General features: G+C 44.9%; 1 protein-coding gene across 1 annotated transcript in view; it reads right to left on the reverse strand.

The window, feature by feature from the left end:
- The window catches only part of LOC130478222 (multiple epidermal growth factor-like domains protein 6), a 239,285-nt gene that overhangs the window by 85,078 nt on the left and 134,486 nt on the right, over positions 1–19,721 (reverse strand). Inside the window, 5 exon segments of the mRNA XM_056850373.1 lie at positions 511–633; positions 1,617–1,739; positions 5,398–5,535; positions 7,348–7,470; positions 9,060–9,182. Of these exon segments, the coding sequence (XP_056706351.1) occupies positions 511–633; positions 1,617–1,739; positions 5,398–5,535; positions 7,348–7,470; positions 9,060–9,182 (630 nt within the window).

Consider the following 19,721-nt stretch of genomic DNA (forward strand, 5'->3'; position numbering starts at 1 on the left):
CAGCATATCCCAAGGTACTGCTACTGAGGCCCTAGTTTTCTGGTGGAACCCACAGCTGTCATGATTCCCCCTCCAAAACCGCCCTGCTACCCCATGTGTGTCATTCCACCACCTGTGTTCTTGGCCACCTGTGTCATCAGAGGAAGGCCATATAGGCCATATGAGGCTGGGAGTGAAGGTGGTGAGAGGACTTGCAAGTGAACGGGTATAGCCACACAGGCAGGTGGAGGTCACATGGTGGTGAGTGCAAGCAGGTGCCAACAGGTGGTGCAGCAGAAGGCGTGGGAAGAATGCCACTGGGCATTCTCTTCCCATGCTCCTCCAAAAACTGGGACTGCCCCTGAACTGACTGAAGACAAGCTCACTCCAAGGGACCTCATTTTTAAAGAATATATGCCCTTGACATGCTTCGGCTTCCATTTATAAATCCCAATTGTAACTTCTAAAATCCTGGAGAATGACTTGAATTTTCACCCAGGAAGACTGTCCTAACTCTCTGGAATTACTTACAGCTGCAAGACTGTCTGTTGACGCCCAGCCGGTACCCTTCCTCGCACACACATTCGTAGGAACCCAAGGAGTTAATGCAGCGTTGGTCACAACCATGGGTGTCAGCGAGGCATTCGTCCACATCTGCAACATGAACGAAGCAAAGTCAAGCAGGGAAGCCGCGGGGAACAAAGGCAAACCAAACACATGAATCTGCCTTATACTGAATTGGACCCTTTGTCCATCAAAGCCAGTTCGATTCTGCCTTAAGTGGCAGAGAAAGTTGGCATATACAAACCAACTCTTCTTCTTCTGTAGTTTGGGGGTTTGCTCAGGTTCTTTCAACTGCCACCAAAACATTTCAATGGATCATTATTCTGCTGTATGACCCAACTACATGGCAGAACGTAACACTGGAGGGAGGTGTGTTATTTTATTTCCTGAATACATTTATATCCCATCTTTCTTCCATCAGGGAACTGAAAGAGGCATACGCAGGGCAGCCAGTTCATGTCCCATTCAAGCTCTGGCCAGGCCCAGAGCTGCTTAGTTTCATTACAGTGACTGACACAGTGCAACCCTGTGCAGAGTTATACTACTATGAATTATGTGCCCTCAAGACATATTCTATACCATGAGAACCAGCGTGGTGTAGTGGTTAAGAGTACTGTTTTGGAGCCGTGGACTGATCTGGAGAACCGGGTTTGATTCCCCACTCCTCCACATGAGTGACAGGGGCTAATCTGGTGAACCAGGTTGGTTTTCCCACTCCTACACATGAAGCCAGCTGGGTGATCTTGGGCTAGTCACAGTTCTCTCTGAACTCTCTCAGCCCCACCTACCTCACAAGGTGTCTGTTGTGGGGAAGGGAAGGTGATTGTAAGCCAGTTTGATTCTTCCTTAAGTAGTAGAGAAAGTCGGCATATAAAAACCAAGTCGTCATTGTCTTCTTCTTTACTCCAGCTTTTCACGTATTGAAAGGGACACTGCCATTGGCCATGGGACCACAACTGACAAGCAGAATCGGAAGGCATGGATAAACTGCTCGAACGATCTCCTGTTCTAAAATTCTGCAGTGTGCCTTTGGGGTGCGTTGTGACAGTGCCTGACAATCTTGAAGTGCTTACCAACACACCTGCAGCCATCAGGGTTAAGGCGGAAACCTGCTTTGCAGCTGCATTCATAACCTCCAATGTAGTTGACGCAGAACTGTGAACAGCAGGAATCTTCTGCCTCGCATTCATCCAAGTCTGCAGGAATAAAAACAAAAAAAATGCTCATGAAGAGGTTCACAGAAGAAACACTGCCTTATACGGAATCAGACCCTTGGTCCATCAAAGTCAGTATTGTCTACTCAGACCGGCAGTATTGTCCACTCCAGGGTCTCAGGCAGAGGTCTTTCACATCACCTACTTGCCTAGTCCCTTTAACTGGAGATGCTGAGGATTGAACCTGGGACTTTCTACATACAAAGCAGAGGCTCTACTACTGAGCCACAGCCTCTCCCCTGCACTGGCACTCACACATTATGGGTAACTGGGGTTATCTGTCTAATGGGAAGGGGAGGAGAAGGAAGGCATGAAGCTTGCGTGCAATCTTGGCACCAAGCTGGGTTAAGGGACATCCCAGTTCAATGTCAGTTAAAGTCTGAATGCATCTATGACATGCTTCCAGGAAAGAAAGAAAGAAAGAAAGAAAGAAAGAAAGAAAGAAAGAAAGAAAGAAAGAAAGAAAGAAAGAAAGAAAGAAAGAAAGAAAGAAAGAAAGAAAGAAAGAAAGAAAGAAAGAAAGAAAGAAAGAAAGAAAGAAAGAAAGAAAGAAAGAAAGAAAGAAAGAAAAAGACAGACAGACAGACAGACAGACAGAAAGAAAGAAAGAAAGAAAGAAAGAAAGAACCTCAAAAGCATAGCAGAATGTAAGTTTTTCAAAGCAATTATCATTGCTAAAAAATAACGATACAGTAATTGTTGACAGCTTGGTGACTCTGTGACACAGTGTGCCTTTGCCGTAGCTGGAAGTGCACACGCCCTAAAACTGCTGACCCGCTATGATGAAACAAGACAGAAGCGAACCTCCGATTGATCCAAAAGATTTGCTATCTGAAAGGCGGTTGCCCAGTGCTGAATGTGCAGAATGCCACTGAAGGAAAAGCAAAAGGTCAGCGTGGCAATTAACCTTGGAAAGGGTGCCAACATTATTAGGGGATCACAGTCAACAAGGAGAGAGAAGGAAGGGGGAGGAATTGTGTAATCAATCATCAGAGGTTAGAGGCCTGGTGTGAAATTGATTAATGCGGGTTATTGGAACTGGCAATGTTGCTTCCCCTGAAAATGCCACAAAAAGGCTCCTGAGTAATATTTCAGATCATATCAAAGCTTCCTCGCTCCTTTTAAAACCTACTGTGCCTGGAAGCACATTCCCTATCAGTTAGCAGAAAATACTTTCTTCCCCCCTCACATAATAGATTTTAACTGAAGCATCTGCAACTGCTACCATCTCATTTTACTTAAATAACCTCAGCTTTAATGCAGACCACTAGTTACATCAGGGAAGGCATTTCCTATTTCCGTTAGCAGCCGGTTAGTTACGCCAGATTCAATAGGCAGAGTAGCAGAACTGGCAAAAGCTTAAGAGTGTGGGACTTTTCAGTTTAGAAGAAAGGCAACTGGGAGGAGGGGCATGAATAGAAGTTTATAAAATTATGCCTAGTTTGGAGAAATTGGGCAGAGAGGGAACTTGTCTCTCTCACACATAATAATAGAACTCAAGGGCATCCAATGCAATTGTTGGGCAATAGATTCAGCACTCCCTGTGGTGATGGCTGCCAACCTGGAAGGCTTTAAGAGGGGAGTGGACATGTTCATGGAGGAGAGGGCTATCCACAGCTAGAGAGAACTAGTCAAAACGATTACTAGTCGCGATGCATGCCTATTCTCTCCAGGATCAGAGGAGCATTCCTATCGTATTAGGTGCTTTGGAACAGACAGGATAATGCAGCTGCAGTTGTCTTGTTTGTGGGCTTCCTGGAGGCACCTGGTTGGCCACTGTGTGAACAGACTGCTGGACTTGATGGGCCTTTGGTCTGATCCAGCATGACCTTTCTTATGTCCTTATGACAGACAAAGGAAAATGCTTCTTTACTCAGTGAGAAACTAAATTTTGGAATTCAAAGTTTATGCCCATAAGCATGCAAGGTTGCAAACGGGGGATTAAAAAATAAGAGATGGTGGTGGTAAAATTAATTTTAATTTGCTTTTGAGACCCCCATACATTTCACATATGTTTCATTGGGGGGGGGGGGTTGAAATAACTATAAGGATCAGTGAAAACCTTAAAAGCATTAATTAAAAAGTGCACTTTAAAAAGACAGAAATAAAGAGCATAAAAAGAAAATAATCAATACAGCATTTCAAGAGCTAAAAATCAAAGTATATCATATTAGGCTCAGGGTATTCTTTCACAGTAACAGTACAGACATTTAGACATAATTATGAAACATATAATTTATGGCAGATGTAAGCATACAGGCATGTTATAGCTGACCTGTAAAATACCACAGTCTGAACACTTTCCACAGCACCAAATGTTGAATAAAAACAGTGGTGATCTTGCATGTTTTTTATCTCAAACGAGCGACAACAGCTCCAGGCTTTCACTTACCCATAATAGCAGATCATAAAATTATGCATAGAGTGGAGAAACTGGACAGAGAGACTGCTTCTTCTCTCCCATAATACTAGGATTCAGAGATGGAAATGGCATGCACCATCAACACAAAGACCCAAAGACGTTGGAGGGGTGACGGCGAGTGAAACAGCCATGCATAAAAGACGTAAGTTTTGGAATTCATTACTGGGGGCAATATGGTCCTCCTGATCCTCCAGTAGCTGCAGCGGTTGCCGCCGCCATGGAAAACCCTTACAATGGTTCCACCCACTTTCTGAAAAGTTTGGTAGGCATGAGGGGAAATACTGGTAGCCACCAGGTGTGTCCATAGGTGCCATGTTGAGGAACCCTGAGCTAGACAGTCAACCTTGGAGACTATGCCCTTAGGTTTGACGACCATCATGGACTGGATCTCTTCAGACAAACAATCACTTCAGCTCTAGACTTGGCCCAAGAAAACCTGAATTCAAATCCTCAGTCACAAAGTTCACTGGGAGATCTTAGGCTAGAGGGTGGCTTGGATCCTGACAAAAATGACTACTGATGGAAGGATTTTCATCAGCAGAGAATGACTTTCTTGCCTCCCCACTCTTGCTGCTACTCAAAAGCCCCATGAAAGGCCATTCTTGGGGACATGGGATCCCCTTGGAGCAGTATGAGGGAGGAGGATATTGATAAATATAACTCCCCTTTTCAGTTAGCAGAAATGTCAGGCAAGGTCCAACTTGCTATCGCTCACTCTAAGATGGTGCAGAGGTTGTTGCAAAGGTAAAAGGGGGGGGGGCGGGGGCTTCATCCTGCTTATCTTGTCCTCTGCCTATATGAATGCACATCTTATAGCCTGTAGCTCCTGTAACATGGCTTACTGTAGAAGAAAAGGGTATTTAACATGTAAACAGGGTTGTTGTTTTTTACCTTTAATACAGGTAGGTACAGATTTATTGTATACAGCCAAAGGCCATTACAATCAAGTAGACACAATCAAATCAGATTCAACAAGAACACAGTTAAAATCAAGTACAAAAATAAATTTAAATCAAATACAAGTGTTGTCCGGTTTAACCGCAATGCTGGCTTAATGCATGTAACACTTAATATTAATTTTATTCTTTTCAATTTCTATTCCGCCCTCCCCAGCCAAAGCCAGGCTCAGTTGTGACACTAAATAAAAAGTGATATAAAAAGTGCTAAGCCACAAGTCACAGTCTCTTTCAAAAGGGGATAAAATTGATTGTACGTCACCTGTGCATGTCTTCCCATCCAAATCCAAGACATATCCTTGGTTACAAGAACACAGAGGTCCTTTGGTTGAGTGTTCACAGTGATGAGTACAACCGCCATTGTTGTCTTCACAGCTATTGACGATTTCCATTTCAATGCCTTTCAGAAAAAAGAAACAAATAAGCAACGAAAAGAAAGAGGTTGTCTCTTCCAGACTGTAAGTAGCTTTGCCCAGGCAGTAGAATTTCACCGTGTGTGGCTTTTCCCTTCCCTACGCTACAGTGATGGACAGGGTTGCCAGTCAAATGTTGGCAACAAGCAGGAGATGGACAGGACTTGGGGACATACAAATATGTGGCATTCTGGCACCATTATGTTGCTTCTGATGTGACCCTGGGAGTAACATAACTGCATAGGTGTGAGTCTCTAGGATTCCCTCAAAACACTACTGGTTTACCATAGAGTTGGGGGCGGGAGCATCATGCAAACATGAAGACACCACTTCTGGGATCGTGGCAGAAGTTACACTGCTGATGAGTGAACAATCGAGAGGTACTAACAATACTATGCTTGGACAGCTAAGGCAGGAGATGGAACAGAACTGCCCAAGGCATATACCACACTTGAATAGCAAATGGTAGTGCGTAGTAGGGAATTAAGGCTACCGTTGGTGCTTCACACTGGATATCTTCTCTGCATCTTGCTGTTCTAAATTTCCCACTTTTCTCCACCTGCTGCCAAGTTACCTCCTACAGTAACGGCAACAACCTTTTCCTGAGTAGCAATGTCAAACCTTTCCCCCGTAAACTACAACTGTACAGTAGTACAGTAATACATGAATGCCCCCCTGGAAGTATCCTAACGCATGATATGTTTTGCACATTGAAACACTTCAGCAAGTTCTACTGCACCTCTTACAGTACTAAAACAATTTTATACTTTCCCTTATTTTCCACCACACTTCAAATAGCTTCACTACTGACTACGAATCATTTCCATGCTGATAATCTTCTCTTGCATGAGTGTTGCTCTGAAGAACAGAAGAATCGAAAAACACCAATTTGATGGAGGTAGTCAATGGATTAAATGGTCTTGGATTTCCAATCGTCTTATTATTTTCATTGTTAGAGTGTTTTGGGCTGAGCTGGATGATGGATAGACTTTTAAAGATCACACTATAGCCTTAAGTCAGTGATGAGAGATGATGACTCGCATATATGAGTCCAGGTGAGTTTTTCAAATTTCTGGCTGCATCCAGGATGTCAAATAAAGACCACAGAGGCAAAGAGAGTTGGAAAGAAATATTCGGCCTAAAATCAGTAGTCTGAACATGTTCTTTGGGTAGCTCCAGGAACTCTCAGACACATTATAATTCACTGTCTCTCAAAGGTAAATCAGAAGTATAGACTGCTTCTTGAAATTCAGGGGCATAGTTCAGGTTTTTGAATTCATGCTCATGACCACAGAAACCTGTGGTGTGAGCACTTCTACAAAACCGAGCATTTAATTGACATGCAGATATGCAATACTTGTAAAGTCCTAACTAGAGAGCCAGCATGGTGTAGTGGTTAAGAGCGGTGGTTTGGAGTGGTGGACTCTGATCTGGAGGGCCAGGTTTGATTCCCAACTCCTCCACATGAGCAGCGGAGGCTAATCTGATGACCCGGGTTGGTTTCCCCACTCCTAGACATGAAGCCAGCTGGGTGACCTTGGGCTAGTCACAGCTCTTATAGAGCTCTCTCAGCCCCACCTACCTCACAGGGTGTCTGTTGTGGGGAGGGGAAGGGAAGGTGATTGTAAGCCAGTTTGATTCTCCCTTAAGTGGTAGAGAAAGTCAGCATATAAAAAACCAACTCTTCTTCTTCTCCTCTAACTACACTGGCTCTTAAAAAAAGCAATACACAACCAAAGGCATGCCATTTCCCAGACTGACATGGCCCCCAAATGCACTGCTGCAAAAACGTCACTTACGGTAACATTGCCTTCCATTCGCCCCGAGCTCAAAACCAGGATTGCAAGCGCAGGCAAAAGACCCCAGAGTGTTCACACAGTGATGAGTACACCTGGCTGTCCCCTCGGCACATTCATCAACATCTATGAAACAAGAGTGGACGGAAGCATCAGCTTTGTGGCGGCCCCTTCAGAGAATTTCCCCCAAACTGACAAGTCTGCCAATGAATGGATGTGTGCTGCAGAAGATTCTTGGGCATATCCTAGGGCAGTGATCCCTAGTGTGGAGTTCTTGAATGCCATGGTGCCCGCCAAGGTGTTTCCTGGCACCCACTTGCAAAGAGACAATCCGGGCTATCCTCTACCTTACTGGAGAAGGAGGTGCTTCAGAAGACCCCAGAAGACAATAAATTCGTATTGGAGGGAGTGTCCGTTCAGAAATAGCCTCTCCCACCATAGGATGACACTTAGATCAGAATCTCTCAACATCTTGTAACTGGCACCCAAGGCAGTATTTTTTAAATTGTCCCCCACCTTCCATGGCAGCCATTTTGTGGTGGTGCCCACTATCCTTTCTCAAAATACCAGAAGCTCCTATGTGCTTAAAAAATTGGATATCCCTGTTCTAGGGTGGTCCTTCAAAAGAGGATCAGACATGATCATGGAGGACCAGTCCATCTGTGGCTAATAGCCACAATACCTAAATAGGATCTCTATGTTCAGGGACAGTCATCTCTGAAAACCAGAACTGGGGGGAACACCAGGGGGATGCTTTGGCTTCCATGCCCTGCTTGAAGGCCTTCTGGGGGCATCTGGTTGGTCACTATGGAAGACAGGATGCTGGACTAAACAAAATGGCTTTGGTCAGATCCAACACATCTGCTGTTATGTGCATGCATGTAGAGCAGTGGTCCACATTATTTGGGCCCTATCATTATCTTGTTTCAATGAAAAGTCACCCAACCTTCTCTGCAGTGGTGACTTGCAAAGGGAGAGAGATTGTGGTTGGCAAACTGTATGTTAGGAAAGCAATTGTACATAATCGTATATGCAATTACAGATCTTCTCACTGACGACCCCATGAGAAGTTTCCAAGAAACTCCAGAGTTCCCTGGAACAAACACCCTTTGGAAATCACTTGTATATGGTAATCACCAAGAAATGCATGTATTACTGTTTTCCCCAGTATACACTGGAAGTGCGGCTCACTTTGGGATGAAGCGAATTGAGTGACTGAGCCAAAAGTGAACAGAACAGATGGAACAATGCGAATCGGAGGCACCACGACTTTCTGGGATGAATCATGGAGGAAAAGTACCTCAGGAAGTTGTTCCCATTTTTAAAAAAATAAATGTTCATGAGTATAAGCCCTATCATGAACAGAAGTACAGTGGTGAAGGACACTTCAATTTCAGCACCTCTCTTGAAGAAAGAGGTGGGCTTGTAGTGAGTGACCAAACTCTAATGGACCACCTCACTCCAAATGTTCTCTCCCAGCCAACCTCTTACAAGAAGCTGGGGTGAACATATGCATGTACAAAAATCACTGAAGTGGTACCTCCCATCTTCGGCTTTGAGCTCTGGACACAGACAGTACCTGCAAGAAATGTAAGTTAATTTCATACCTGACAAGAAGCCATACTTTAGTACACGCTACAGCTAAACTGATTATAAAACAATTCTGCTTCTGAGATTTCTGTTTTTATTTTCCTTTTGGACAAATAGTTCTGTACCTGCACAAGACCGCCCATTTGCAGAAAGGCGATGTCCGGAGTAGCATTCACACTTTGCAAGTCCGCCTTCATTTTGGCAGATGTGTAAGCAACCTCCATTTCCATTTGCACAGGGGTCAATGCCTGCAAGTGAACACCAGGAAACCCATTCGGTATGAGTCAAAAGGGTCTTGCATGAATATTTCACACGAGGTTAATTACAAACTAACACACACACACACGCGTACGCTACGAATGGCCCACATCCAGCTGACACCAGTTGTGATGCCTTCTGCAACATCAAAATAACTTCTCTCTTAAGAAATTCATTCCAGTGGTTCGCCACCAGCAATTTAAGCGGTCCATCTGTCAGACACAGTAAACCTACCTTAAAGTATTACAAAACCAGCCATTACGTCCAATGGTTCAGTGCTCATGAAGCTATTTTCCAAAAAAGGAAAGAATTAGGGAATTAAAAAAACACCCTAATGATATGCTTAGTTTCCTGCAGTACCGAATAGATTTTTCTAATATTCAGCAGAGATCTGACACAGATTCCTCCTTGTGCCTCCTCTCTGTCAGCCAACAGTTTCCTGTGCCAGTAGTCCAGAATTGATAATACTTGCTCGTACAGCTTCTGTTTGCAACTTGGCCAATGTGATTAGTCAAACATGCCTGGCAAACCGTAAGCAAGTAAAAGTGCCATCAAGTGGCAGCTGACTCATGGCGACCCCTATAAAATTCTATAGAGTATTCAAGACAACATATGAGGTTGTCATTGGCTTCCTCTGCACAGCAGCCCTGTCATCCTTAGGGGTCTCCCCTCCAAGTACTGATCACAGTCAACCCTGATTAGCTTAAGAACATAAGAAAGGCCCTGCTGGATCAGACCAAGCCCCAATCAAGTCCAGCAGTCTGTTCACACAGTGGCCATCCAGGTGCCTCTAGGAAGCCACAAACAAGACAACTGCAGCAGCACCATCCTGTCTGTGTTCCATAGCACCTAATAGAATAGGCATGCCTCTCTGATACTGGAGAGAATAGGTATGCATCAAGACTAGTAGCCATTTTGACTAGTAGCCATGAACAACCCTCTCCTCCATGAACATGTCCACTCCCCTCTTAAAGCCTTCCAAATTAGCAGCCATAACCACATCCCGGGGAAGGGAGTTCCACAATTTAACTATGCGTTGTGTGAAGAAATACTTCCTTTTATCTGTTTTGAATCTCTCACCCTCCAGCTTCAGCAGATGACCCCGTGTTCTAGTATTATGAGAGAGGAAGAATAGTTTCTCCCTGTCCACTCTCTCCATACCATGCATAATTTTATAGTCCTCTATCATGTCTCCCCTTAAAGGTAAAGGTAAAGGTCCCCTGTGCAAGCACCAGGTCATTCCTGACCCATGGGGTGACGTCACATCCCGACGTTTCCAAGGCAGACTTTGTTTGCGGGGTGGTTTACCAGTGCCTTCCCCAGTCATCTTCCCTTTACCCCCAGCAAGCTGGGTACTCATTTCACCGACCTCGGAAGGATGGAAGGCTGAGTAGACCTTGAGCCGGCTACCTGAAACCAACTTCCATTGGGATCGAACTCAGGTCGTGAGCAGAGCTTTTGACTGCAGTACTGCAGCTTAACACTCTGTGCCACGGGGCTCATGTCTCCCCTTAACTGCCTTCTTTCCAATGTAAACAGCTTCCAAGCTTTGACGAGATTGGGCTCATCTGGGCTATTCGGGCAAACCATAACTCGGTCTTAATGACCAGAGACCCTGTGGCTGGGGGTTAAAATAGGATACTGCAGAGTCCAGGAGAATATTTACATCAGCACCTCCAAGAGGGACACGAGTCCTGACCCTAAATGTTTTGCAAGGCTGATAATGAATCTCTAGTTTCCAGAGTCTAGAAGAAGCAGCAGTGTTGGTTTTTGTACCCTACTTTTCTCTACCTTTAAGCAGTCTCAAAGCGGCTTACAATCACCCAAGGTCACCCAGTAGGCCATGTGTAGGAGTGGGGAATCAAATCCAGTTCTTCAGATTAGAGTCCGTTGCTCTTAACCACCGCTGGTTTAGGTCTTCAGATACTATTACGTGCTTTTAGCAAATGCCTCATAGGTGAGTAGCAAAAAACAAAACAACTGCTCTGTGGAACAGACTGCAACACAAGTTCCTGAAAATGAGCCCACATCTAGGGCGGCATCCCAAGTGTAATGATGTTTCATCTGAGGAATGCTTCTTAGCAGTGTTCCACTTATGACATCTACAGCGTGGTGTAGTGGTTAAGAACGGTGGTTTGGGGTGGTGGACTCTGATCTGGAGAACTGGGTTTGATTCCCCGCTCCTCCACATGAGCGGCGGATGCTAATCTGGTGAACTGGATTTGTTTCCTCATTCCTCCACATGAAGCCAGCTGGGTGACCTTGGGCTAGTCACAGCTCTCTTTGAGCTCTCTCAGTCCCACCTACCTCACAAGGTGTCTGTTGTGGGGAGGGGAAGGGAAGGTGATTGTAAGCCAGTTTGATTCTTCCTTAAGTGGTAAAGAAAGTCAGTATATAAAAACCAACTCTTCTTATTCTTCTTCCTCCCCCCTTTTATGTGTGTGTGTGTGTGTGTGTGTAAACTGCTTAGATTGGATGTAACAGGTAGGATTACAAATATAGAAACTAAATAATATCTAACTAGGGACTGTGCTAATATGTCTTCAGAGACAGCTGCCTTTGATCATTATGGATGTTTTTCAATTGTTGGGCTGATTTAATGCATCGCATCAAAGCTATTGCTAGTCTTGTACAAATGGGCCGCATAAAGGTTCTTGTGTATTTAGCAGTACTTGGTTCACTTTGCTATAGTGGTTTGATTACTTTGTTGTTCTCCTAAGAAGGAAATATGACCTTGGTTGCCTGAGGATTATTAGATCCCATTAAGTTGGTGATGACCTGCATTTCCATTGATATAGTAGCGGGCTCATTTGCCAAATTTTGCAGCCTAATTCCACTCAAACTCCCGTGGAGAGCTCATCATATGTTCAGCACCATATGGTCTGACTTCTGCACTAGCCTTGCCGTAAGCTGTTCACAAAAAAGTTAAGGCTCCCAGGCCCACGTTTCAGTTGCTCAGTTGGAAAGAAACGGAACAGAGGTAGGCTTGCCACAGAGCTCAGAAGGAACATGAAAGGGTAAAAATCAGAAATGTTCCCAACAGATGTGATTATCAAAGCGTGTAAGATATGCTAAAGACAACAAGAACTGATAGTATTACAAAGCTAGCATATTAGAGTCAGAAGGCTGGTCCTTCTCCACTACCATCTACTCCAGGGGTCCCCAGCATATTCAACGTGGCACTTAGGCATCCTCTGTGTGTGTGGCTCCACCTCCCAAGGCAGCCATTTTGTGGTTGCAGCTGTCACCCTGTGTCAGAATTTCAAAGGTGCCCACAGGCTCAAAAAGGTTGGGGACACCTGATCTGTTCTGCCTGTGGCTTCCCAAGGTCTCATTCAAGGTCTTTCCTAACCCTGTCAGAGGGAGTCCTTTAAGGGGAAATACTGGGGTGTTGTGCCTGCAAATCATACTAGTGAGCAAGTGGTGATTTTAAGGGTACTGGGATATATGCTGTGGCTCAGTGGTAGAGCATCTGCTTGGCATGCAGAAGGTCCCAGGTTCAATCCCTGGCATCTCCAGTTAAAGGGACTAGGCAAGTAGGTGATGTGAAAAGACCTCAGCCTGAGACCCTGGAGAGCCACTGCTGGTCTGAGTAGACAATACTGACTTTGATGGACCAAGCGTCTGATTCAGAATAAGGCAGCTTCATGTGTTCATGTGTTCAAGTAATCTGATGAAGCTGGCCTTATGTGGAGGAGTGGGGAATCAAACCCGATTCTCCAGATTAGAGTCCACCGCTCCAAACCACTGCTCTTAACCACTATACCACGCTGGCTCTCATTTCAGAGACAGAGCGAGTAAATGCTGTGAAAGAAACCCAGTATTAAAAAATCAAGCATTTAACATTCCCGTTTACAATAATACACTGTCTATGGAAAGAGACAACCTAAATCGGTAATCTTGGCCCTTACCATCTTATATTTTGTTTAGAACACTAAGAAAGTTTCTTTGCACTCTTGTTAGTTCCTGCCAGGCTGAGGCATACCTCAGTGACATTGAAATGCAAAGCTCCAAGCCAAAATAATGCTGTTTAAGATCCATCCTGCTTTCAGCTGAGGGGATAGGATTTGGGCAATCAGGCCTAGAACAGGATTTCAGGGCTCAGCTGTCCCAGTTCCTGTACCTCTGTGATAAGAATGTAGACTCCACTTCTCAGTTGATTTTTTTCCCCCTGCACTTGTGCATGTATACTACCTGTAAGGATATGTAAGTGGGCACCCAATATTGGTTAGCTCCTTTGATTATGAGAGCAGGACCCTGCTCCGAACAGAGGAAAGGCAGCAATATTCTGATGCCTATCAAGGCCATTCATTGAAGCAAGTTACAAAACTACCGGAGTCCAAAATGTATATGGGCTCCACCAAGTGGGAAGGATGTGCATGGAGAATTACAATCGTGTATCTACAAAGCACTTGGAAGCAGCAGCTAGATATGACCCCGATCTTTCTTTAGAGGAGGCATGTACTTAATTATACACATGATTGCTCATCTGCCTTAAAGGAGGGGCCATGGCTCAGTTTGTAGAGAATCTGCTTGGCATGCAGAAGGTCCCAGGTTCAATCCCCGGCATCTCCAGTTGAAGGGACTAGGCAAGTAGATGATGTGAAAGACCTGTGCTTGAGACCCTGGAGAGCCGCTGCCGGTCTGTGTAGACAATACTGACTTTGATGGACCAAGGGTCTGATTCAGTATAAGGCAGCTTCATGTGTTCAAATACACTGACCACTATGAAAGCACAGCCTTACCTAGGTGTATAGGTATTCTGGACCCTATGAGATATAAAGTGGGAATACACTCAGTTACCTCCTACCTATGACTCTGCTACCAGTACAAGCTAGTTGCGCTCCTGGAAAGTTTGCTGCTGGAAAAGGCCCTCAAGATTTTGCCCTGCTTTCCATAAACCAGCTTAAACCACAAGCCGGCTAAAACAGAATACCCTTTGGCTGCAGAGGCCACCTGATCATCCAGGCATATTTAAAAAACCAGGCAGACTATTCATGTATTCAAATGGAAGGCAGCCCCAATAATTGTTGAGAAGGCCAAATCTTCCCCAATCCATTGATCTCTCAGCCTTTACAGCTTCACTCTTATCTGGATTCAGCTACGACACATTAAATCCACCATCTGGGTTAGGCATCCATTCTGAAACAAAACTGCCCACTTCAGGTCAGAAAGAAAACTGAAATGCATGATTACCTATCATCACTTGTGCACCAATGATACCAAATCCTTGAGAGTACTAACAATCTAACTTCATTAATGAAAGGAGGAAGAAGAGGAAGAAGAGGAATAGGAAGAAGAAGAAGAAGAAGAGTTGGTTTTTATATGCTCACTTTCTCTACCACTTAAGGGAGACTCAAACCAGCTTACAATCACCTTCCCTTCCCCTCCCCACAACAGACACCCTGTGAGGTAGGTGGGGCTGAGAGTGACTAGCCCAAGGTTACCCAGCTGGCCTCATGTGTAAGAGTAGGGAAACAAATCCAGTTCACCAGATTAGCCTCTGCCGCTCATGTGGAGAAGTGGGGAATCAAACCCGGTACTCCAGATAGGAAGTAATTCCGCAACCTAAGGAGGAAGCTTACTGATGCTTTGGAATAAACAATGTGAGAAACCAAAGCGATTCCTGCAGCTATTTTTTTTTCCAAAGAATGAAAAGCAAAGTGGTTTCCTTTCTGACATTTGTCTTTTGACCCAAGGAGACTTCACTCCCTGGTCTCTCACCCTCCTCCATCTGTGCATTAGACCTTTTGGCTTTGAGTTGCTCCCCTGAAGAGTTCACACATGCTTCAGCTGCCAGCACTGTGCTTAGTACAACATGAACCTTTGGTAAAGCATCTGGGCTTCAGCAGCTTACTGACAAGCACTGGACTTACTTTTTCACTTGGATTGGTTATCCTGTCCCCACCCCACCCATAAAGCTTTCTCCATCAATAAACTTCATCTACCAACTACAGAAACAATCTTCAAAAGCACAAGTACAGACAAGACCCCCCCCCAATTAGCACGCTGTTGTGGTAGCACTGATGGGCTGATTCAAAACCTTTATATCCCATCCTTTCCCCTATACCCAAGGTGGCTTCTGTTGAAACAAAGTACATAAATATCATGCATAATTCTAAAAAAATAGTTTCACAGTTTACCAGGGCTAGGCCTGATCATGTTCCGTTCCAATGGACAATTACATATTTAAAACATTTAAATACTGGCTGGATTACCCTGTCTATCTGCAAGCCATTTGGGAACTTCAGGATCCCTGGAAAGCCATCAACCCTGTTTTATAGTAGTAGTTCATTAGGAGTGGGATATTTTCCCGGCAGAGGGCAGAGCTGGTTGGCTCTAAACTAGTGTCAGTGAAAAGATGCTGCTGTTGTGATTCAGATTACAGCTTCCAAGGTTGCAATGTGTGTGTGTGTATGAGAGACAGAAAGACAAGGTGGTACATGTGTGACAAGGGTGTTGGGGGGCTGTCTAGGGGCCAACTAACCTTGAGGCCTGAGTTGATACCCTAGGCTATGATTCAACTTACCCCATGGCCACAGCTCAAAAGAGGAGGGGGTTTAGAGCACCCAGCTCCTTTCATTGACCCCAGACACAAGCTGCCCAGAGCTGGTGATCAAAGAGTCCTACTCAGCCAGAACTTGTCCTTTTGAAAAATACACAGCTGATGCTCAGCTGGGGGAGTGGCAATGCTTCAAAAGCTGCCCTCACAACCACCAGTGGGGTGGGAGCAGGCCCAGGGCCATGCTTGTTCATCCCACTCTGCTAGCACTTCCTGGAAGTGATGTCATCATGTCAGCAACAATCTAGGAATTTCACTTAAATCTCTATGGTAAAGACCATAGAGATTGGAAACATTCCTAGAGTGTTGTGGTCCTAATGACCGGAAGTCATGTCTGCAACATCAGCCTTGTTTTCTCCCACCGTTCAGATCGTGAGAGCAGAGAAGAGTGGGTGGGAGTGGGAGGTAGCATGGCAGGCAAACTGGGAGGCCTAGGTGGACTGAGCCCTTGGGTTTCTATTGTTCTTTTTTTTAATGAAACATTTGGCCAGTTTTACATGTGTAAGTCCTCATGAATGTGGGCTCCATTTGCAAAAATGTTAGTTGTATGACAGAGCCAACTGCAGCTCCAAGGGACAGATTAGGGAGGAGAAAACATGGGGGAGAAGGCAGCCACTGCTTCTTGCCTGTGCATCCCAGTTCCAAAGCGAAAATGGCACATGCAAATCTGGGAGTCACAAAACTCCTGCTGAATGTCTAATCCAATTCTTTGTGTCATCACTCAACAAACACAAGGACTTTGCAACATGTGAGCTGCACCTCCAGAGTCTGTTGCAACAAATTCAGTCAACTTGTCCAACAACTTATTGTTTCCAGCTTCTGTACTAACCTTAGATCCGAATGGAAAAAAATTAAAGCACATGTTGTTCTGTTCATTTCCGTTTTGCTCGCACTGGGGCAAAAACCTTACTTTCTGTTTAAATTTACACCATCAATGGCCAATATTTTTTTGCCTGCCTTCCTATGGCTCCTTTCCTTTCCTCATTCCCAAGTCTCCAGCTTAGACATCACCTCTTTGTTGCTAATGAAAAACGCCCACAAGAAAGCTAAGGAGGGTCATTGTTTCTTACACTGTCTCCTACTACTTCAACTGTGGTGCCCAGAATGTCTCCTGCAGGCTAGCCATTGCAATGGCTGCCCTAAGAAAGAGCAAAACAACCCACCGGTTGATCCCCGAGCGCATCGAGTCCTCTGCTTCAAACAAAGCAATAAAAAAGGATGGATTCAGCAGATGTCATGTTATCCATATTTTACTGAGCTGTTTTTCACATTTTAAGTGGAAATCAATTGGGATTGCAACCACAATCTCTCTGTGCCGATATGCAGATTTGTGAAGCATGCTAATCCTTTACACAGAACTTGGCAACAACAATTGGAATTTTATGCCCCACTGCTCTGGTATCTCAATTAAAATATCTATTTGCTTTAATTTTTTTCCAGGGTGATAAAAACACAAATCTTTACAATGTAGGGTTTTAAATGAGTGATTTTTAAATGACAGGCTATATTAACCATCTTTTTATCATAATGTATGCTCTGGCTTTCGGTTTGCATCTCCGAGGACCAATATTCGGGGTTAATTGGCCTTCTTACACACAAAGGTTTAAAACTGGCCCACTTTTATGCCAACGAAGCTGGCAAAGCTCTTCTGTTGTACTCGCCTAATTCCTCACATCTCACTCAGTCTCACTAGAGACGACAACCCAGCCAATTTGTGTAATATGTGGCCATTCGTTTGAACTTCATGATGAACAGGAAGGAAAAAACTCTTCCACTCAACATTGATATGAAACAAACAATGGAAAACTGCTGGTGGAAACTACCTGAGGCTGCTGAAGTTCCACAGACATGTGAGCCTTTTTCAGATGGTATGTTTCGGGGTACCCCACCATGTACACTGGGAGTGCACACTACCCCCAATCCTTCCAGTTTGTGTGGTGGCCATTTTGTCTAAATAGGGTACTGCATGTATCTTCAACTTCAGTACACAAAGCTGACAAACATGATGTCTGAAAAAGGTTACGGTCAAATAACAAAGTATCTATCACTTTGGGGTTGGATCCTGCCAACATTTCTGCTGGACCAAGAGAGAGGAATGGCCCCCTCCTAAAAAGGCAGAGTCAGAGACTCTGGAGTCCCTGTGAAGAAAAAAAGCTACATGAGGTAATGCTACAGTGAGGAGGGGGTATTTGGCAATATCACCCCTTGTCTCACTTGCACCAATGGAAACGCTGGTAGGATCCAAACCTATTTTAAAAACATTTTATATTTCTCTGGCACCCCTCCAGGCTGCCTGAGGTGGCTACAGATGTACGACTCTCCCTGTTGAGTAACAGGGGAATGACAGGTTACATGTACTGTAGGGATGCCGCCACGAGAGCTCTCCCATGAATTCTCTCCCTCAATATGTAGGAGTGCTGAGCCACCTGCCTCCTCATGATGCGAAGCTGGAGTAGAGAGACTTACAGAATCGTAATATCACAGGAGCAGCAAAGTGTCTTTTCAGCAACAGCTCAACGACTTGCATTACGTCCATTTCCCGCTCACTAAGGCCTAGTGTACACAACAGATTTTAAACCAGCCATATGTTCAGAGACCTCTGGTGACGACAGCAGTAGCTGTTGTAAGTGACAGCTACAGGCACCGATGGAGAATCTCTTTCCGGCGCTCGCAGCGAGATACAGCGGCTACTGCCTGGCCACTCACCATCGAACAAAGAAGAAGAACCAGAGAATTACAATGAAGGGAAGTTACAGGAATGGCTTTCTTCGTCTCTATTGTTAGAAGAATGGAAGGTGTGCGAGTGGACAGTAGTGGGGCTAGTGGGAATGGAAAGGGTCTCTCTGTAGTGGAAATCACTTCTGACTGACAGCTCATGCTACAGTCAACTGGAGGCTTCTGAATATGTTGCTGTTACTTCACAGGGTGCAGCATGAACCAGATGTTTATGTTCAGCACTGAAGATGTTTACTATGGCTTCAGCTCAAGTTGCTGAATTATACACTGAGCATCATCGCACATGAACACATGAAGCTGCCTTATACTGAATCAGACTCTTGGTCCATCTAAGTCAGTATTGTCTACTCAGACCAGCAGTGGTTCTCCAGGATCTCAGGCAGAGGTCTTTCCCATCAACACCTTGCCTAGTCCCTTTACTGGAAATGCTGGGGGTTGAACCTGGGACCTTCTGCATGCCAAGCAGATGCTCTACCACCGAGCCACAACCCCTCCATTTCTACTACCTGCCCCATTCCAGCTCCTCTTTACAACACGACTGGAGATAGTGCGCCAGTACAGGAGGAGGGCTTTGACCTGGATGGCCCAGGCTAGCCTGATCTCATCAGATCTCAGAAGCTAAGCAGGGTCAGCCCTGGTTAGTATTTGGATGGGAGACCACCAAGGAATACCAGGGTTGCTGTGCAGAGGAAGGCACTGGCAAACCACCTCTGTTAGTCTCTTGCCATGAAAACCCCAAAAGGGGTCGCCATAAGTCGGCTGCGACTTGATGGCACTTTACACACACAAACACACACACACACGGAGGAGGAGGAGGAGCAATTGGCACAGGTGTGATGGCAACACTCATCATCACCAGATATGTCACAATGCACTGCAAAGAACTACATTTACGGCAAATAAATGAGAGGAAGTGGAGTGTTACAGGGCAAGCCTAGGGACCACTCGTCAACACCACCTACAGAACAATCTACAGTTTACATTCAGAGGATGACTTTAATTGCAGGTTCAGCTTGTATGAGAACAGCTTTTCCCTTGGGTATTCTCGTCCTAGGCTGCTTAGAGTTTTAAATTATGGCATTTCCCCCCCCCCCCCCATTGCACTCCAGAAAGCGTGTTCTCCTTAGAAATCCACTTGATACCTTTGTGGTCTGCAAAGGAATGTTAGCTGAACTGGTTTTTTTTCTAGCTCTATCTTTAGCTTTTATTCTACAGTTTGCATTTATGACCT

The sequence above is a fragment of the Euleptes europaea genome, chromosome 5 (assembly GCF_029931775.1).
Source record: "Euleptes europaea isolate rEulEur1 chromosome 5, rEulEur1.hap1, whole genome shotgun sequence".
NCBI classification, from domain to species: domain Eukaryota; kingdom Metazoa; phylum Chordata; class Lepidosauria; order Squamata; family Sphaerodactylidae; genus Euleptes; species Euleptes europaea.